The sequence below is a fragment of the Magallana gigas genome, chromosome 7 (assembly GCF_963853765.1).
Source record: "Magallana gigas chromosome 7, xbMagGiga1.1, whole genome shotgun sequence".
In the NCBI taxonomy this organism is placed as follows: domain Eukaryota; kingdom Metazoa; phylum Mollusca; class Bivalvia; order Ostreida; family Ostreidae; genus Magallana; species Magallana gigas.
The window spans coordinates 44,974,740-44,997,781 of record NC_088859.1 but is presented as its reverse complement, the minus strand read 5'-3'; the positions used below and the strand labels follow the sequence as shown (position 1 = coordinate 44,997,781).

General features: G+C 32.7%; 1 protein-coding gene across 1 annotated transcript; it reads right to left on the bottom strand.

Annotated features, from left to right (window-relative positions):
• Positions 1-672: 672 nt before the first annotated feature.
• On the bottom strand, positions 673-19,333 carry LOC136270138 (actin-like). Its single transcript, XM_066066764.1, has 2 exons — positions 19,171-19,333; positions 673-2,828 (listed from the first exon to the last, which is right to left on the bottom strand). The coding sequence occupies exons 1-2, from the start codon at positions 19,300-19,302 to the stop codon at positions 1,818-1,820; spliced, it is 1,143 nt and encodes a 380-aa protein (XP_065922836.1). The 5' UTR covers positions 19,303-19,333; the 3' UTR covers positions 673-1,817.
• Positions 19,334-23,042: the final 3,709 nt, after the last annotated feature.

Here is a 23,042-nt window from a genome sequence, read left to right as displayed (position 1 = left end):
CTTCCTATGTAAAATTTCGACCTCCCCATTGTGGCCCCACCCTTTCACCCAAGGGTTAGGATTTTCACAACTTTGAATTTACACTTCCCCACAAGTTTCACCTTTCCTGGCCAAATGTTTCTTAAGAAGAAGGTTTTTGAATATTTATAAAAATGTTCAATAATCCCTTCATTATTTCCCCTTTGGAAAAAAGCGTGGTCCCTAATTTTCCCAACTTTGAATTTTCTTTGCAGCAGCCTAAGAGTGCTCTGTGCCAAGACATACGGACGGACGACAAAATGTGATCAGAAAAGCACACTCTAGCTTTCAGATCAGGTGAGCTTATAAAAAAATCTCAATCATTGTGTAAACTTTTAAGGGATATTTCTTAATTTTTCAAAAATTATTAAACGACCATTAACTCAAAAGAAGGTCATTCACCTACTTTATCGAAAGTGAAAAATAACACCACAATAAAAGGTCTAAAACATACAATAGATTGTTTTTCATTATCATCAGTGGAATTCTTTTTCATTCCGAGTAAACTTCGTCTTTAAACGAACCAATGACACCCTACAAGTAAGTAAAACCTCTTTATGTACAAAAAATTTACAAACAGAAGTTACGTTGGATCATTAATTTGGCTAAATGATTACTAGACTTTTACCCGTGCGTGCACGGGTTGACATTGCATATCGGACATTTACGAAATAGGTACATCGACACACCTTATTATTGACATTTAAATTTACATAACAAAGCTATAAGCCTACAATAATGATATTAATTTCACTACACTTTTCTGAGTTTGAATAATCTAACCGTGTCTCAGGAAAGGCCCTCACCACAGTTAGAATGCCTCCCATATACATGTACCCTTAATGTAGCAGAAAATTGCAGAATCGCTCCGGAACGATTTTGGAAAAAGTTAATGAAGTTGCCTTGAAAATAACAGTCAAATTCATCACAATAAACCTTTTTGAGACTGCAAATACTTTTCAACTAAAAATATTAATCCATAGAATAGAAGAATTCAACACCTTTTCATCAACGTTCACGTATTTTCTTTGTAAAACAGGGTTCGTAGGACATTTTATTCATTCTTAATTTACGATAAAACATATTCTATCTTCATTCTCCTAACAAATATAGTGTAACTTTTTTGCATGTAATCAAATATTTTTTTGACATCACGAAGACAAAAGTAAGCACTTAGTTGAAATGTATATTTGTTATTTGATACTTTCTCTCATAAGAAATCATTAATATAATTATATGAACAGAATATATAGCAAAAGTCCAATGAAAATTTACCCGTATTTGTATTATCCTTTGAATTTTCTTAGTTTATTCATGCAGATGTGATATTGTGGAAACATAAACTAGAGATCCCGTTAGCGTGAATGTATTGCGCAAGCGCATAATTGTAAAATCCAAAAAATCTAGGTAATTTCCCGGATTTTTTGAGGAATTTTCGTTGATTATTAATTAGCGAAGTTTAACTGAGACAAAATAAAAACAAATTGGTAATCTTCAAGTACCAATGATGTTTAAAATATAAAACAAAAGACAGTATTTTTCCGATTTCTCAGTATTAAAGACGAAAAATTCGAGTCTATTATTTTAATATAGTAGTATAGATATATGGAATATGACTTGTAAAAGGCTACCGCAGATAACTTTGAATCAGCATTTATAAACTACAATAACAAATTGGGTAACAGTAGTATAACGTACATAAATAGCAAACTAAAAACGATGTAAAAATTAAACCATTTTGTTACAATTTTCATATATGACAAATAAGTTCTAAATATTCAGATTGAACATAAAATTGCTTAGAAACATTTTCTGTGGACAATGCATGGACCGGATTCCTCGTACTCCTGTTTGCTGATCCACATCTGTTGGAAGGTGGAGAGAGAAGCAAGGATGGAACCACCGACCCAGGCGGACCATTTTCTCTCTGGTGGGGCAATGATCTTGATATTCATTGTCGGGGGTGCTAAAGCTTTGATTTCTTTCTGCATACGGTCAGCAATGCCGGGGTTCATGGTGAAACCACCAGACAATACGGTGTTAGCGTACAAGTCTTTACGGATATCAACATCACATTTCATGATACTGTTGTGGGTGGTTTCATGGATACCGGGGATAACAGAATATTCCTTTCCAAGAAAGGATGGCTGGAACATGGCCTCTGGGCACCTGAATCGCTCGTTTCCAATGGTGATGGTCTGGCCGTCAGGAAGTTTATATCTCTTCTCTAGAGATGAGGATGAAGCAGCAGTAGCCTTTTCTTGTTCAAAGTCCAGGGCAACGTAGCACAGTTTCTCCTTGATGTCTCTGACGATTTCTCTCTCGGCTGTGGTGGTTAAGGAGTAGCCACGATCTGTGAGGATTTTCGCGAGGTAATCTGTAAGATCACGTCCTGCGAGATCCAATCTCATGATGGCGTGGTCAAAGGCGTAACCCTCGTAGATGGGGACTGTGTGGGTGACACCATCTCCGGAGTCGAGTACGATACCATTTGTACGACCGGAAGCGTACAAGGACAATACGGCCTGGTTAGCGACGTACATGGCGGGAGATTTGAAGGTCTCAAACATGATCTGTGTCATCTTTTCTCTGTTGTCCTTGTCGTTGGTTGGGGACTCGGTCAGAAGGACAGGGTGTTTCTCTGGGTCCACACGGAGTTCATTGTAGAAAACGTGATTCCAGATTTCCTTCATGTCATCCCACTTGTCGACAATGCCGCGTTTAATAGGATATGTAAGAGTTAGCATTCCTCTCCTCTCTTGTGCATCACTTCCTATACAAATTCCCAATGGTTTACCAGTTACCGGATGCTAAAATGTACAAAAAATCACAACTGTTACACATTTTATTATTTTAGATCTCTTATTATATATTAAAAAAAAACATATTTACCTTTCAAATTATTAAAGCAATAAAATAAATGTTACAGAGCACAACGAGGATTTACAGAATAAAAAAATCAGTCTCTGGCTATAAATGGGTAACATCTTACATACCCGATGTACGTACGGAACAGGCAACACGAATAATGCACAAAATAATACGTCTCGTTGTTTCAGACTGACAGTAATAAACGTGTATTCTCGAAGTCCATGAGTCGTTACCGTAAGAATTTGTGCCACATTAGCCCTTGGTTAAACAAACCTTGGTTAAATAAATAATACCATACATATTGAGAACTTTTATTTCTTCGTATGACTTTACATTATATTTCATTTTTTTATCAATCTCGGACTAAATTTCGCAAGATACGCGAGGAAAACAAAAGGGTCTTAACTCTGGGACCGTAACACAGTAAATTCTAATGATTTAATATTAGTTGTAATGCCTCATTTCGTCGGCTAAACAAATCCATCTATATCGTATAACAAAACGTTTTAGTCCGTTTGACGTTACATTTAAATTTTGTACAAATTAACGTATTTTTTTTAACGAATTTTAGTTGTAGAAAATAAAATCATAAGCAATAAATTTTTTACTTATGGAATACGATATAAAATAACAGCCTTCGCGGCAATCGGTTTTTAGAACGCAGTTCGCAATTGAATAGTGAACTATGTTCTATCTAGAACGCAGTTCTATGTAGAATGCAGTTCGCAATTCAAAATTTAGAATTCATATTTTGGGCCCGAAATTTTCAGAGGGATCTACTAGTGGTATTTCACTACCACTGTGAACATATGGTGATGCAGCTATCTCTAGTTTTTAAAAATCGGGCTTATATGCAATTGAATAGTGGACTGCGTTCTATCTAGAACGCAGTTTCCTATTCAAAATTTAGAATACCCGGTAAAAAGTTAAAAAAATAAAGATTCAAATGAAGCATATTTTTTCCCCTAACATTTTCTATTGATATCTATTCCAGAAGAATTAACAAGTTTTAGTGCTGAATTTATTGTATATAAAAAGCACGAAGCTTTTAAACATGGTAGGGGTCAGCATACATTCGTGATTTTGTATAGTAAATCGACGACGGGCATTCATTTCAAAGCCTTTGTTTACTGTAAGCCTAACCAAGGACAAACTTGTTGGAAAGACAAAATGCGCATTATACATTAAGAAAACTCCTGTGAAAGTAATAGGTTTGTACTACATTAGGCTGGAACCTAAAAAATGAAAAAAGTATGAAAATTTCAAGGTTTTTCCTATAGCAATCGAAAGCTATTATACTCTGTCCCAAGATATCTTGGATTCACATTTTGCTTAATTGCATGATATCTATAAATACCTCAGAGTTTAAACGATGTTCATTCAAAAGTATGAAAAATTTCCAAGATTTCTCATTCGAAACGCCCCTGTTAGCTGATCAGGTTTAAATACAATGCTGTGAAAGAACTGCAATTGAAATAGTTGAAAGGGATATTTTCCAAGATAATTTCATTGACACATTATCATATTTCACCCAGAAAAATTCACAGGAAGGAAAATCAATTCCTTACGGAGATTTATAATGGGGAATGTTTACATCTTTTCTCCATTCGGAATACACTCGGAATACATCGCGCAATTTTACAACGTTATCATCCGGGCTTGCTGCAACGACATCACATTTTTTAGCATTGTATTGAAACCTGATCAGCTAACAGGGGCGTATATTCTCTGCCAAATCTGCGATCTAAGTGAATCTAGGTTTTTTGTCTCGAGACCGGAAAGGGACGAACAAAAGAGGTTTATGAAAATAAAAGCTGGTTTTTTTTTATACATTTGTCTAGTGTACACCACTGTTAATCATGGAAGATGAAACACCAAAGATAATCAGTTAAAGTTGTGAAAAAAATGAATTGTTTGAACTCTTCTGGTGAGTACCGTAAGTGACGATTGACAAAAGAAAACCCGTTAAACATATCTTCAATCGCTTGTCTATCATTTATAAAAGTTCGTGTCTCAATCACTTACAGTGACTAAAATCTCGCTGGTATAAATTTTGTAAAAAGGCTAGGTACCTAAGATATTTGATATAACTGACCGGAAAAAGAATATCTTTGCTTATTTAACAAATATAAGATCGTGTAATAATATACCGGTATTCAGTCAATGAAAAAAAAATAGAGAAAAAATATTCATAGTACTTCCGGTGACGACCGGAAGTGACGACAATTCAAACAAAAAAACGTAAACACGGATACATACTTTGGGCTATCATCCCACAAAGTTTGGTTGTTCAAGTCATCACCGTTTTTAAGATCTTGTGGAGTCTTTGGTTTTTTTTTGGCCGGGGGGGGGGGGGGGGGTGGGGGGTGGTTGGGGGGGGGGGGTTGTGTCTCTTGACAGGAAACGGACAAACGGAAATGCTCAGTGAAAATAAAAAGTTAGTATTTTATGAACATTAGACACTTGAACTTTATTGTTTATCAATTTTACTAAAATTGTCAAAGAAAAATAGTGAAACTTTCAAACAGCTTGATTTGTTTGAACCCTTCCGGTGAGAACCGGAAGTTACGGTTGACAAAATGAAAACGGTTATACGCATTTTCTATTGAATGTCTATTATCTATATAAGTTTCGTGTATTGATCACTTGACTTTCTAAAATCTCGTGGGTTAAACATTTATCAAAAAAACGCTCTCTGAGATATTTGAGATATCTCACCGGAAGTCGAGTTTTTTGTTTTTATTTAACATCGGATACATCACATATGTAAGGATTATAACTTATATTTCAATTTTATATGAAACAAATTTAATGCAAAAGAAAAAATTATTTTTGAAGTGCTTCCGGTGACGACCGGAAGTTATGACGAACAAAACAAAATAGTTGAAAGACATTTTCAACTATAGGTTTATAATCCTACAAAGTGTAAATGCTCAAGTCCTTATCATTTTTGAGATCTGAATGTCACAAGCTTTTTGTCGTGGGAGAAGAAACGGACGACAGAAAATGAACTTTGAAAAAATGAAAAATGAATCCTCCAGATATATTTTTTTTCTATCACTCCTAAAAATCTCAAGAAAATCTATCGAGCCATCTCTGATAAATCGTTTGTACAAAGAATGGGAACAAAATTCGTACCCAACTTTCGAGCCATAGTGAGCTCTTTAGATCGGCGCCAATGGCGTAAAACAAAAACAATAGCCACAACTTCAGGCTATGGTCTACCAATCTTGAAAATTTCATAGTTTTCGAGATGAAGCGTGCACAAAATGGGTCGAAAAAATGACAAAATCAGCAATAAATCGGTACCGGAAGTGACGACGGCAAAAATATTATAAACAAATTAAATTCAGATCACTTCCTATCATCTGTGAAAAAATGGTGTAAATCGGTTGGATAGTTTCCGAGAAATCGCGTGCACAAAATTTGTGGACATTTTTTATTAATAAGTAGATACGACCTCGTTACGAGTAACGAGTAGGTATTCCGTCCGTTTTTTTTTATTTGAACGATACCATGAAATATCGATACAATTTCAAAATTAACACCCCCCCCCCCGGCCAAAATTTTAAGATAATGAATAGAAATCCCTAATTACGCCAAACATGGGCCTGACGATGACTTTTTCAAACAGATATTGTAGCGATCAACAACTTTGATTCTATAATGCATAACAAAATATTTATCGTTTTCAAGTTATTCGTAATAGACTTTACGAGTTTCTTGATCCGTAAATAAAGGGGCCAGCTCCCTTTTGTTGATTTTATTGGATTGAAGGTTTGATTCTCTACTACTTTTGTTCTATATGTCTTAACAAAATATCAACTGATAAAAAGATACTGATCAAAACATATGAAAATTTTGATTCGAAATCTGTACCCTATTTTCGTGCCTAAGCGAGCTCCAAGGAATAGCGCCACTGGTGCAAAACAACTGTAAACTGCACAACTTCAAACCATTGTCTACCTTTTCTGATAATTTCAAAGTCATATCTCTAATAGTTTCTGAGATCAGCTCTGCACAAAATTGGTCGTAAAAAACTACCAAATGGCCGATAAATCGGTACCGGAAGTGACGACAACAAAAATTTCAAAAACATATGAAATTCAGATTATGACTCATCATCTGTGGAAAAATGTTGAAAATCGGCCGAATAGTTTTCGAGAAATCGCGTGCACAAAATTTGGAAAAAAAATAATAATAACTAGATACGACCTCGTTACGAGTAACAAGTAGGTCTTCCGTCCGATTTTTTTTATAGTTTAAATGATACCATGAAATATCGATACAATTTCAAAATTACCCTCCCCCCCAAATTTGAAGATAAAGAATAAAAACCCTAATTACGTCAAACATGGGCCTGACGATGACTTTTTCAAACTGATAATATAAAGATCAACAACTTTGATTTTATAATGCATAACAAAATATTTATCGTTTTTAAGTTATTCGTAATAGAATTTACGAGTTTCTTGGTCCCTAATTAAAGGGGCCAGCCCCTTTTTCTTGATTTCGTTGGAAAAAACTTTTGATTCTCTACCACTTTTGTTATATATATCTTAACAAAATATCAACTGATAAAAAGATACTGATCAAAACGTTTGAAAATTTTGAATGACAATTCGTACTCAATTTTCGTTCCCAGGCGAGCTCCAAGAAATGGCGCCACTGGTGCAAAACAACTAAAAAGTGCACAACTTCAAACCATGCTCTACCTATCCTGAAAATTTCAAAGTCATATCTCTTATAGTTTCTGAGATCAGCTCTGCACAAAATTGGTCGTAAAAAATTACAAAATCGACCGTAAATCCGGACCGGAAGTGACGACGACAAAAAATTCAAAAACATATAAAATTCAGATAATTTCCCATCATCTGTGAAAAAATTGTTGAGATCGGTTGAGTAGTTTTCGAGAAATCGCGTGCACAAAATTTGGAAAAGAAAAAAAACTAGATACGACCTCGTTACGAGTAACGAGTAGGTCTTCCGTCCGATTTTTTTTTTTAGATAAAATGATACCATGAGATATCGATACAATTTCAAAATTACCCCCCCCCCCAAAAAAAAATTGAAGATAAAGAATAAAAACCCTAATTACGTCAGACAAGGGCCTGACGATGACTCTTTCAAAGCGATAATGTAGAGATCAACAACTTTGATTTTTATAATGCATAACAAAATATTTATCGTTTTCAAGTTATTCGTAATAGAATTTACGAGTCTCTTGGTCCCTAATTAAAGGGGCCAGCCCCTTTTTCTTGATTTTATTGGATAGAACTTTTGATTCTCTACTACTTTTGTTCTATATGTCTTGTCAAAATATGAACTGATAAAAAGATACTGATCAAAACATATGGAAATTTGGATTCGAAATATGTACCCCATTTTTGTGCCTAAGCGAGCTCCAAGGAATAGCGCCACTGGTGCAAAACAACTAAATAGTGCACAACTTCAAACCATGCTCTACCTATCCTGAAAATTTCAAAGTCATATCTCTTATAGTTTCTGAGATCAACTCTGCACAAAATTGGTCGTAAAAAATTACAAAATCGACCGTAAATCCGGACCGGAAGTGACGACGACAACAAATTCAAAAACATATAAAATTCAGATAATTTCCCATCATCTGTGAAAAAATTGTTCAGATCGGTTGAGTAGTTTTCGAGAAATCGCGTGCACAAAATTTGGAAAAAAAAATAATAATAAACAGTACGAAAACAATAAGGTCTTCCGTTGGAAACGGAAGACCTTAATAATAAACATTACGAAAACAATAAGGTCCTCCGTTGGAAACGGAAGACCTTAATAAGAAACCGTACGAAAACTATAAGGCCTTCCGTTGGAAACGGAAGACCTTAATAATAATAATAATAATAGGGAAAAAGAAACCGAACGAAAACAATAAGGTCTTCCGTTGGAAACGGAAGATCCTAATAATAAGAAACAGCACGAAAACTATAAGGTCTTCCGTTGGAAACGGAAGACCTTAACTAGAAACGATCTCGTTACGAGTAACGAGTAGGTCTTCCGTTCAATTTTTTAAAGATACGATTAAAATATCATTGAAATTTTAGAATTTCCCCTCAACCATTCCCTTTCAGAAAATGTATACGATTGTCAATATCCTTTAAAATGATTAACAAAGTGTTTTGCATTTTCACATACAGCACATTGAAGATTTAAGATTTGAGTCCCCTAAAATCCCTAATTGCGTTATCAATCGGTGTGGCAATGAGTTTTACAAACTGATATTGTTACGATCAATAACTTTGTTTCTATAATACATTACAAAATTTTGATCGTTTTTAAGGTATGTGTAAAAGACTTTACGAGTGTCATGGCCCCTAATTTAAGGGGCCAGCCCCTTTTTCTTGAGTTCATTCAAAAGGTCTTACGTATACAAACATTTTTTGTTCTTACACCCATCTAAAATTGTTGTTCATTTTTAAGATACAAGTGATTGAAGAATTTAGGGGACAGCCCTCTAGATCCTTAATGGGGACTGACATTGGTGTTTTGGTCAGTGGAATCGATTAGAATTATCAATACAGACATTTTCTCTTCTACAATGCTTAACAAAATATGTCATTCTCTAGATATATTGCGTCAAAGTTTAAGTACTTTGGCCCCTTAAAATCCCTAATTCCGTCATAAATGGGTGTGGAAAAGATTTTACCTGATATATATTGTTACAGTCAACAACTTTGCTTCTATAATGCATAACAAAATCTTGATTGTTTACAAGTTATTTGTAATAGAGTTTACAAGTGTCTTGGCCCCTCATTTAAGGGGCCAGCCCCTTTTTCTTGAGTTCAATCGAAAGGTCTTACGAATACTAACATTTTTTGTTCTTACACCCATCTAAAATTGTTGTTCATTTTTGAGATACAAATGATTGAATATTTTAGGGGCCAGCCCTCTAGATCCTTAATGGGGACAGACTTTAGAGATTTGATTAGTGGAATCGATTAGAATCATCAATGCAAACATTTTCTTTTTTACATTGCCTACCAAAATATATCTCCTTCTCTAGATATATTGCATCAAAGTTTAAGTACTTTGGCCGCTTAAAATCCCTAATTACGTCATAAATTGGTGTGAAAATGATTTTACCTGAGAAATATTGCTACAATCAACAACTTTGCTTCAATATTGCATTACAAAATTTTGATCATTTTTAAGTTATTTGTAATAGAGTTTACGAGTGTCTTGGCCCCTAATTTAAGGGGCCAGCCCCTTTTTCTTGATTTTGTTGGAAAGAACGTTTAATTATCTACTACTTTTGTTATAAATGTCTTCACAAAATATCAACTGATAAAAAGATACAGATGAAAACGTATGAAAATTTTGAATTAAAATTCGTACTCAATTTTCAAGCCCAGGCGAGCTCCAAGACATGGCGCCACTGGCGGAAAACAACATAATAGTGCACAACTTCAAACTATAGACTACCTATCCTGAAAATTTCATAGTCATATCTCTGATAGTTTCTGAGATCAGCTTTGCACAAAATAGGTCGTGAAAATGTGCAAAATGGCCGATAAATCGGTACTGGAAGTGACGACAGAAAATATCTCAAAAACATATGAAGATTACATCACGTCCCCTCTTCTGTGAAAAAATGATTGAAATCGGTCGAATAGTTTTCGAGAAATCGCGTGCACAAAATTTGTGGAAAAAAATAATAATAACTAGATACGATCACGTTACGAGTAACGAGTAGGTCTTCCTTGCGATTTCTGTTTTAAATCATACAATGAATAATCGATACCATTTCAGAATTACCTCCTCCCCCACCACCCACACACACTTTCAGATAATGTATACATATTTCTAAATACGTAATAAATGGGTGTTACAATGATTTTTGCAGATAGATATTACTACAATCAACAACTTTGCTTCTATAATGCATTACGAAATCTTAATCGTTTTCATGTAATTTGTAATAGACTTTACGAGTTTCTTGCCCCCCCCCCCCCAAAAAAAAGGGGCCAGCCCCTTTTTCTTGATTTCTTTGCAAAGGTCTTAAGAATACTAACATTTTTTGTTCTTACACCCATCTAAAATTGTTGATCTTTTTTGAGATACAAATGATTGAATATTTTAGGGGCCAGCCCTCTAGATCTTTAATGGGGACAGAAATTCGTGTTTTGATATGTGGAATCGTTTTAAATCATAAATTCAAACATTTTCTCTTCTATGATGTCTAACAAAATATTTCTACTTCTCTAGTTATATTGCGTCAAAGTTTAAGTTCTTTGGCCCCTAAAAATCCCTAATTACGTAATAAATGGGCGTGGTAATATTTTTTTCTAATAGATATTGGTACGATCAACAACTTTGCTCCCATAAAGCATTACAAAATCTTTATCGTTTTTAAGTAATTTGTAATAGAGTTTAAGAGTGCCCTGGCCCCTAATTTAAGAGGCCGGCCCGTTTTTCTTGACTTCTTTGAAAAGGTCTTAAGAATTCTAACATTTTTTGTTCTTACACCTATTTAAAATTGTTGATCATTTTTGAGATACAAATGTTTCAATATTTTAGGGGCCAGCCATTTAGATCCTTAATGGGGACAAAAATTCGTATTTTGATAAGTGATATCGATTTAAATCATAAAATCAGACATTTTCTCCTCTAACAAAATATTTCTACTTCTCTAGATAGATCGCGTCAAAGTTTAAGTACTTTGGCCCCTTAAAATCCCTAATTACGTAATAAATGGGCGTGGCAATAATTTTTCAAATAGTTATTGGTACGATCAACAACTTTGCTGCTATAATGCATTACAAAATCTTTATCGTTTTTAAGTTATTTGTAATAGTGTTTTCGAGTGCCTTGGCCCCTATATAAAGGGACCAGCCCCTTTTTCTTGATTTCGTTGGAAAAAAATTTTGATTCTCTACCACTTTTGTTATATATATCTTAACAAAATATCAACTGATAAAAAGATACAGATCAAAACGTTTGAAAATTTTGAATGAAAATTCGTACTCAATTTTCGTGCCCAGGCGAGCTCCAAGAAATGGCGCCACTGGCGTAAAACAAAATAATAGTGCAAAACTTCAGACTATAGTCTACCTATCCTGAAAATTTCATAGTCATATCTCTGATAGTTTCTTAGATCAGCTCTGCACAAAATATGTCGTAAAAAACTACAAAATGGTCGATAAATCGGTACCGGAAGTGACGACAACAAAAATTTCAAAAACATATAAAATTCAGATGATGACTCTTCATCTGTGAAAAAATGTTGAAAATTGGTCGAATAGTTTTCGAGAAATCGCGTGCACAAAATTTGGAAAAAAAAAATAATAATAAGAAACAGTACGAAAACTATAAGGTCTTCCGTTGGAAACGGAACACCTTAACTAGATACGATCACGTTACGAGTAACGAGTAGGTCTTCCGTTCAATTTTTTAAACGATACGATTAAAATATATATCAATGAATTACAGAATTCTCCATCAAAAACTCCCTATAAGATAATGTATACGATTATCAATATCCTTTAAAGTGCTTAACAAAGAGTTTTGCTTTTTCACATAAAGCACATTAAAGATTTAAGATTTTAGTCCCCTAAAATCCCTTATTACGTCATCAATGGGTTTTACAAACTAATATTGATACGATCAACAACTTTGTTTATATAAGGCATTACAAAATACCCTTTTTTCTTGAGTTCATTCGAAAGGTCTCACGAATACTAACATTTTTTGTTCTAACGCTTCTCTAGAATTGTTGTTCATTTTTAAGATACAAATGATTGAATATTTTAAGGGCCAGCCGTCTAGATCCTTAGTGGGGATATACATTAGTGTTTTTATTAGTGGAATCGATTCGAATCATCAATACAGACATTTTTCTCTTCTACAATGCTTAACAAAATATGTCATATTCTCTAGATATATTGCGTCAAAGTTTAAGTACTTTGGCCCCTACAATTCCCTAATTACGTAATAAATGTGCTTGGCAATGATTTTTTTTCTGATAGGTATTTTAAAGATGGACAACTTTGCTTCTATAATGCATTACAAAATCTTTATCGTTTTTAAGTTATCTGCAATAGAGTTTACGAGAGTCTTGGCTCGTAATGAAAGGGACCAGCCCCTTTTTCTCGAGTTCATTCGAAAGGTCTCATGAATAATAACAATTTTTGTTCTTACACTTATTTAGAATTGTTGTTCCTTAATGGGGACAGACATTGGTGTTTTGATTAATGGAATCGATTAGAATCATCAATACAGATATTTTCTCTTCTACATTGCTTAACAAAATATGTCTCCATCTCTAGATATATTGCGTCAAAATGTAAGTACTTTGTCCCCTAAAAATCCCCAATTACGTAATAAATGGGCGTGGCAATGATTTTTTTCTGAGAGATATTGTAACGATCAACAACTTTGCTTCAATAATGCATTACAAAATCTTTATCGTTTTTAAGTTATTTGTAATAGAGTTTACGAGTGTCTTGGCCCCTAAATAAAGGGACCAGCCCCTTTTTCTTGATTCTAGTGGAAAGAATTTTTGATTCTCTACCACTTTTGTTATATATGTATTAACAAAATATCGACAGATAAAAAGATACAGATCAAAACGCTTTAAAATTTGAATCAAAATTCGTACCCAATTTTCGTGCCTAAGCAAGCTCAAAGATATTGCGCCACTGGTGTAAAGCAACATAAGAGTGCATGACTTTAAACTATAGACTACCTATCCTGAAAGTTTCATAGTCATATCTCTGATAATTTCTGAGATCAACTGTGCACAAAATAGGTCATAAAAATGTACAAAATGGTCGATAAATCGGTACCGGAAGTAATGACAACAAAAATTTCAAAAACATATAAAATTCAGATTACATCTCATCACCTGTGAAGAAATGTTTGAAATCGGTCTAATTATTTTTGAGAAATCGCGTGCACAAAATTTGTGGAAAAGAAAACAATAAAAATTGGTACCCAATTTTCGGACGTAGGCTAGCTCCAATAAATGTCGCTACTTGCGTAAAACAAAAACAATAGGCACAACTTCAAACTGTAGTCTAGGTATCCTGAAAACTTCATGATTATATCTCTGATAGTCCCTGAGTTTATGCGTGCACAAACTTGGTCGTATAAAAATTACAAAATCGGCCGTAAATCCGGACCGGAAGTGACGACAACAAAAATTTCAGAAACATATAAAATTCAAACAATGTTCCATTATCTGTGGAAAAAATGGTCGAAATCGGTCAAATAGTTTTCGAAAAATCGCGTGCACAAAATTTGGAAAAAAAAAATAAGAAAAATAAACAGTACGAAAACATTAAGGTATTTCGTTGGAAACGGAAGACCTTAATAATGAGAAGAAGAAATCGTACGAAAACTATAAGGTCTTCCGTTGGAAACGGAAGACCTTAATAAACAGTAAAACAAATAAGGTCTTCCGTTGGAAACGGAAGACCTAAATATTAAGAAACTGTACGAAAACTATGAGGTCTTCCGTAGGAAACGGAAGACCTCAATAACACAAGTAAAACTTATTAAATTAATTGTTGAAAACCGTTCATTTAAAGTAAGGTTTAAAAGGCTAACAGTCCTCCTTTATTTTACTTTGTTGCACGTTTGAGGGACCAAATCAACGCACTTTGAATATTTTTTCTTTTTTTTTCTTTTCAAAGTGCGTTAAATTTGGAACCAAGATAACCCAACGTACTTCAAAATGTTGCAGTATATAGACACTTACGCACTTAAAAAATATATGTAAAAATCACAAATTCTGGAATTGAATTTCTAATTTGTTTATAATAAGATTTGTTAACACTAGTAAATCTAATTTACTGTGTTTTAAGAACGGGGATGGGGACGGTGATGGGGGGTTAACCAAAGATAGAGATCAATTACCAGTATATCATTCAATTGATTAAAGGAAGAGGCCCCCTACCCCATTTTTTTCTTCCAAAACATATTATATTAAACAACTTGGACTAAACGTTTAAGTTTTAAAAACGAAATATGTTTTGTCGCAATTTAAGTACAGTTATATTGAAAAGAATGAACTGGCCAACCAATTATTTCTCAAATGGTATACTAAAGAATCTGTGTTTCAACTTAAACACTCTTTTTTAAATTCTAATAACTCAAATAAATCACTTCATTATAAAAAAAAATACATTGACAAACAGTTAATTATTATAAACTTAAAAATAGGCATTAGGGTGTGGGGTTTTTTCTCGCACTGATCTTCTTAAAGATCATATTGCTTAAGATAAACATAACTAACGTTTCCTTAATTAAGGTCTTCCGTTTCGTACAGTTTTCGTACAGTTTCTTATTATTAAGGTCTTCCGTTTCTAACGGAGAACCTTATCGTTTTCGTACTGTTTCTTCTTATTATTTTTTTTTTATTATTTTTTTCCACAAATTTTGTGCACGTTATTTCTCAGAAACTATTCGGCCAATTTTGAACATTTTTTCACAGATGATTACCAGAGGTCATAATTCTCGATGTTTTTTGAAATTATGAAATCGTCACTTCCGGTACCGAGTTACGACGGATTTTCTATTTTTTTACGACCTATTTTGTGCAGAGCTGATCTCAGAAACTATTAGAGATATGAATACGAAATTTTCAGAATAGGTAGTCTATAGTTTGAAGTTGTGCACTATTATATTGTTTTACGCCAGTGGCGCCATTTCTTTGAGCTCGCCTAGGCACGAAAATTGAGTACGAATTTTCATTTAAAATTTTCATACGTTTTGATTTGTATCTTTTTATTAGTTGATATTTTGTTAAATAACATTTAACAAAAGTGGTAAAAAATCAAAAGTTCTCTCCAATAAAATCAAGAAAAAGGGGGCTGGCCCCTTGATTTAGGGGCCATGAGACTCGTAAAGTCTACTACGAATAACTTGAAAACGATAAATATTTTGTTATGCATTATAGAATCAAAGTTGTTGAACACTACATTATCGGTTTGATAAAAATCATCGTCAGGCCTATGTTTGACGTAATTAGGGATTTTTATTCATTATCTTAAAATTTAAAGGGTGGGGTGTTAATTTCAAAATTGTATCGATATTTCATGGTATCATTGAAGAAAAAAAAACGGACGGAAGACCTACTCGTTACTCGTAACGAGGTCGTATCTACATGTAGTTTTTATTCTTTTTTTCCACAAATTTTGTGCACGCGATATCTCAGAAACTATCCAACCTATTTACAACATTTTTTCACAGATGATAGGAAGTGATCTGAATTTTTTTTGTTTTTAATATTTTTGCCGTCGTCACTTCCGGTACTGATTTATTGCTGATTTTGTCACTTTTTCGACCCATTTTGTGCACGCTTCATCTCGAAAACTATCAGAGATATGAATATGAATATTTCATGATTGGTAGACCATAGCCTGAAGTTGTGCCAATTGTTTTTGTTTTTGTACACACGATTTCTCAGAGATGGCTCAATAGATTTTCTTGAAATTTTTAGGTGTGAAAGAAATAAAATATATCTGGAAGATCCATTTTTCATTTTTTCAAAGTTCATATCCTGTCGTCTGTTTCCTGTCCCACACCAAAAAGCTTGTGACATTCAGATCTCAAAAATGATGAGGACTTGAGCATTCACACTTTGTAGGATAATAGACCTATAGTTGTAGATGTCTTTCAACTATTTTCTTTTGTCCGTCATAACTTCCGGTCGTCACCGGAAGCACTTCAAAAATTATTTTTTCTTTTCCATTAAATTTGTTTTATATGAAATTGAAATATAAGTAATAATCCTTACATATGTGATGTATCCGATGTTAAATGAAAACAAAAAACTCGACTTCCGGTGAGATATCTCAAATATCTCAGAAAGCGTTTTTCTTTTTATAAATGTTTTTCTTTTTATAAATGTTTTACCCCCGAGATCGCAGAAAGTCAAATGATCATTACACGAAACTTATATAGATAATAGACATTCGATAGAAAATGCGTTTAATCGTTTTCATTTTGTCAGCCGTCACTTCCGGTTCTCACCGGAAGGGTTCAAACAAATCAAGCTGTTTGAAAGTTTCACTGTCTTCTTTGACAATTTTAGTAAAATTGATAAACAATAAAGTACAAGTGTCTTATGTTCATAAAATACTAACTTTTTATTTTCACTGAGCATTTCCGTTTGTCCGTTTCCTGTCAAGAGACACCAAAAAACCCCAAAAAACAATGACTCCACAAGATTTCAAAAACGGTGATGACTTGAACAACCAAACTTTGTTGGATGATAGCCCTAAGTATGTATCCGTGTTTACATTTTTTGTTTGAATTATCGTCACTTCCGGTCGTCACCGGAAGTATTTTGAATATTTTTTCTCTATTTTTTTTTTACATGGACTGAATACCGGTATATTATTACACGATCTTATATATGTTAAATAAGCACAGATATTCTATTTCCGGTCAGTTATATCAAATATCTTAGGTACCTAGCCTTTTTACAAAATTTATACAAGCGAGATTTTAGTCACTGTAAGTGATTGAGACACGAACTTTTATAAATGATAGACAATCGATTGAAGATATGTTTAACAGGTTTTCTATTGTCAACCGTCACTTCCGGTACTCACCAGAAGAGTTCAAACAATTCATTTTTTTCACAAGTATAACTGATTATCTTTGGTGTTTCATCTTCCATGATTAACAGTGGTGTACAATAAACAAATGTATAAAAAAAACAGCTTTTATTTTCATAAACCTCTTTTGTTCGTCCGTTTCCAGTCTCGACACAAAAAAACTTGATTCACCAAGATCGCAGATTTGGCAGAGAATATCAATATTTCATCGTATCATATGAAAACAAACTCGAGCGGAAGACCTACTCGTTACTCGTAACAAGATCTAGTTCACTTTATGTTTGTTTACAAGAACATCAAATTGAAGCCAGTTGAAATATATTATACATTGATCTCCTTTATAAATACATATACAAATCGTTTTATATATCATCAATATGTATATATTAATCATTTTCGTTTCTGGCATGGCCAGATAAGAAGTAAATGTTTTGCATACACATAAAAGGAGAAGGCAATTGCGAAGCGATGTAGTGTATGTCATATTTGAATAATTCAAATCTCCCGAGTTATTCTTTATGTGTAAATTGTCAAACTACGTAAGCTTATGAGAAAACGAAAAAAAAAATCCAATCGTAAAAATGTTAATCAAGTTATCTGAGAATGCATTGGGTTCATTTTAAAATATATCCCATGGAGCTTAACAAGGTTGAAACAATCATTTATTGTACATAAAAGCATCAATTATTTCGATTAAACCCTAAATAATTTTTTTTAAAGTGCGTTAATATCGACGATATCAACGCACTTTGAAAAAAAAAAAAAATTTTTCAAAGTGGGTTGACTTTGTTCCAAAAGTAACGCACTTTGTTTTTTTTTTTCAAGTGCGTAATTTTTCAAAGTGCGCTGTAACAGACATTGTTCGAATTAATTTAACCAATTTTAAAAAATGTAATTTCAACCACATTGACAGTGTGTAAAATAGGCCAAATGAAGCATGTAGCTAGAGATACAACAAGGGCGACAAAAAATCAGTGATTGTATGATGTCTCAGTTCATAATTTTAAATAAATTTAGACTCAGTTTGATATGAAGGCGTTAGCCCAAATATAAAGCCGATCATATTCTCAGTCGAGAAACAATGAAAGATGCCAATCAAAAAACCCCACAAAAACAAAAGCAATTAAACACTGAGGATCATATATATATATATATATATATATATATATATATATATATATATATATATATATATATATATATATATTTATATATATATTTATATATATATATATATATATATATATATATATATATATATATATATATATATATATACGGCATGAACTGAGACATCATACAATCACTGATTTTTTGTCGCCCTTGTTGTATCTCTAGCTACATGCTTCATTTGGCCTATTTTACACACTGTCAATGTGGTTGAAATATATATTCTTAAGATGATATGGTTTACCTGGCAATCTTTGACGTGCATTAAAGATGGTTTAATATCATTTATTAACTGAGATTGAGTTTTTGCCTATAATATCTTATTAGCAACTATAATAACTTTTCACATTTTTTTATAATTCCATTAAACAATATCTTTAAACACTGATACATATACCGGTCTCTTTTTTAGTAAACTCATTCTGACACTTTAGAAATCCATTTAATATAAATAAGATTTTTCTTGACATAAGTTATCTATACCAACAGTAACAAGAAAATTCTGAATTAATTGTACCTTAAAATTAGCATTCTTTCGTGGGTGTCCGACAATGGAGGGGAACACGGCTCTGGGAGCCTCGTCTCCGGCAAATCCGACCTTGCACATTCCGGACCCATTGTCAATAACTAAAGCTGCCACAGCTTCCATTTTGAATATTTCTTAAGATGATGTTGTCAGTCTAAAGTAAGTTTAAAATATCTCTGATTACGAATCGTGCGCCGCTTTATGTACCCCTGGTACCATATTATTTACATCTGCAGATTTTTTTTATGGTACATGTATACTTTAAATATTTAAGAATGGTCCGTTGCATCCGTTTGAAGTTGTCTTTAAAAGATTATCTATTTTGCATTTTGTTTTTATTAGATTTTAATATCATTATACCGTATGTATCAATGTAGATGAAATATAATTTGTCGAATGCCGCATCTCACATAAATTAAACGGAGCCTGTTATTTTTTATATCACTTTTCCAAATATGCAAAATGACTTCATATGAAGTACGATCCGTCAGTTTGATTTTAGTACCTTCTTTTATTGCAGCAACAAAACTCGTTTTGTAAATATATATGATAAAATTATTTAGTATTGTCTCTTCTTCTCAAATAGGTATACTTTTTTCCTTTCTTTTTTCATTGTATTCTTTTTTTACAGCCTGAGCATTATTATCAATAATAAACATTTTAATCTTTCAATTTGTTCATTTGTGTGTACATAAAATAAAGTAATGACAGAAGCGGACAATCTGCTCATATATTCCTCTTAATATCATGCAAACAGCTATCAAAATTAAAAGGTAAATTGTAGGAGAAAAAGATTGACACATATGAGAAAGTAGAGAAAACTATACTAGATTGATGCATGTTAAACAGACTATATAAGCCGCCAACACTTTAAAAGCATTTTAATAATTTGACAGGTTTTTCAGCTGAAAATGTATGTTTTCTTTGTCCGTAACCATTATTACTTATTAGGTTAGTTACTGACTCACTACGGAAATATATTGGGTTGATCAATCTCATAGATGGCGAGGCGATATATATATATATATATATATATATATATATATATATATATATATATATATATATATATATATATATATATATGAAAATATTAAATGTTTAAAAAATTTTGAACGGCCGTTCGACATAATATGAATATTTTTAAATATTTTGGTTTGTTGGGGGGAAAATTTAGCTTTCAGGTGACATATTACTTTAATCGATACGATGATTAATATAGAAGTTATTAACGTAAAAATATTTGTTTTCTATCACAAAATAAAATAATTGACAAGAAAACTCTAAAGGACTTAAGTTTTATCGCTTTTCTCTGTTTGATTATTCGCTATCATTTACTAGACAGTTTTTTTCAGTATGTGCTGTTAGATTTTTGATTCTCTCCCTCGACTCTTTTGAAAGTATCTTTAACTTCCCTCCAAGAAAACATTTGTTATTTTACTGCTTTGTGGTGTGTCAGATTAAATTTCTTTACTTTTCTTCGAATAGTATCATTCATGAATGTTTTATCTTTAGGTTAAATTAAAAAAAAAAAAGCTCTGTTTAATGCCTAGATCAATCTATTCAGCTGAAAAATTGTGTTAAAGGGGAAGGAAAGTCAAAAACATATTTTATTTAATATTTATAAAGTGGTTTTAAATATCACATGTGGTCATGCTGTTTTGAAAATAAACTACATAATTAAAGCTTCAAACACTGCAATTTGAGTTCATTTTGAATAACAGGGGAACGCATGTGTCTAATTACTTGTAAAAGTTACCTTACTGCTGTTAATTACAATGCTCAATTGTATCACTTAGAAAAATATCAACTATGAAACAATAAAAAATAGTTATATTCCTGCCAGGAAAGTAATGACTCCTCATGATTATCAATCTTTCACGTGATATCAACAGCTAAATTTTATGTATCATACAAAACTTGATGGTTTGTCAACACCTTCAAAATTGTTAGTTTTCACAAAGGAAGGGATACAACTTTTTTAGTAATGCAGAATTTTGTCATATAAAAGAGTACAAGAAAGAAAAGAAAAAAACCAAGAGTGTGAGGACAGAATCCAAGTCCTCCTCACCGATTTATGCCCCCAGGGCAGTTGACTTTTTTTAAAATAGAATTTTCTTTAAAGTCATGAACACAACATGTTTTATTTGAAATAGCTAAAAATCAAAGGAAAATAAACGATAAATGTAACCCTTCCCTTGCATATAAAAAGAGAAAAGGTATGCCACTCTTGTTTGTTAACATTACTACCTCATTTTGGGACTATAAAGCATGTATCCGCTTAATATATCCAACAAGCACTGGATGATATTATCGAAGTAAATAAATCTCTTCCTTGTTATGCTTTTAAAATGAATGTTCGTTTTTCTGTGAACTTACTTTATCATGTTAAACGAGTTTTTCGAAGACAAGCTAGGTAACTGTGACGGAAGTCAACATTTTTCAGTGACGTAATGTTCACTCATGAAGGATAAAATCCGAGGAGTCTTTTTGCGCACCAATAGAAATAAATTGATTTTCTCGAAAGTTATCGTACCATGTGATCGACAAATGTTTACTACCGTCACAGTTACCTAGCGGAGTGGCATAGGTTTTGGAAAGTATTTTGATACAATTCATTGTAGCCAGGGGATGCATGTCTTCGGAACTCTGTAACTAGAATTTCCTCAGTTCCCATTCAGCAAAATTATCTTTAATTCACTCTTTATAAGGCCAATCTCTAATTTCTGAAGAAAATTACAAGTCAAAACCTGGAAAATCTTCTACATACTGGTTTTTATGAGATTTTGACCCTTTTATATTTTGCAAATTTTTTATGATTTTTCAGCTTTTTAGACCTCCCCCAGCTAATTCCCTGCAAAGGGGAGGGGGGGGGGGTCCTATCCTCAAGCACCTGTGCTGTTAACCTGCAGTCGTTCAAAGTTGAAAATTATCTCGAGTAAACTTATATTTCAAGTCAAGTTCTTGGCAAACTGAATAAGTATGTTGTAATTGCATCGAGATGTTTAAAATGCATTCTCTGAAGTCGGAATAACCATGCCGAAATGAATAACGAATCTTGCCATCTGTGGACAATTTCAAAAACTATGCGGTGATTCCCCAGACACTTAACTCTGCCTTTAGATTGCATGCTTTTTTGACGTTGGTTTGTAATTCAATTGAAAGTCAAAGGTAAAAGAACGGTCTCAAATCGATATTGTTTCAAATTGTTCAGACCTTTGTAGATTTAGAACAAGTATTATCATTTGCTAATACTGATGCTTTGTTGATAAAACAAACCGAAACAGATGGAATGACGTCATAAATTACAGTTTTATGGTAGCTCCCATAGCAACGGGAAATTTAAATTAAGCGATCATTTTCTTGATTTTTTTCATTGGTTTGAACATATTTTATTGGAAAATATGTCATTTTTTATAATTCAATAAATAGACAGATAAATTCATTACATGAATAAAATGTTAATATTGTGCTGAATATGTATTATTTGTACTCTTTTACATATTCTTTAAAAAAGAAACGTCTATATATCAATTTCTGATAATCAAGAAATAGGTTTTTTAAAAAATACTTTTGTGTTGTATTCAGACAAAGTTCCTTGGCAAAGTTCAATTCACATATCTATCTTTTTCATTAATAAAAGATATTAAATCTTACTTAATTTAAGAATTATAAAAATGTATTATTAAAGACATCATTGAATTTAACAGTAAATTAATTGTGAGATTTAGAGTTTTAATGATATAATAATCTAAAAAGAGTCCTCGATATCAAAATATATATCATCATAAATCGTTTTTGAGAGTTGATTTTAATCAATTCTCCTATGCAGTTACTCAGACAAACCGAAAGTGAAACATTGT

What these genes read in the sequence shown, in the direction of transcription:
- LOC136270138 (XM_066066764.1), bottom strand. Translation starts at nt 19,302, where the DNA reads ATGGAAGCTGTGGCAGCTTTAGTTATTGACAATGGGTCCGGAATGTGC. An exon ending in GAAAGAATGCTAATTTTAAG is followed by an intron (nt 2,829 to 19,170) that starts GTACAATTAATT and finishes TGTACATTTTAG; the next exon opens with CATCCGGTAACTGGTAAACC.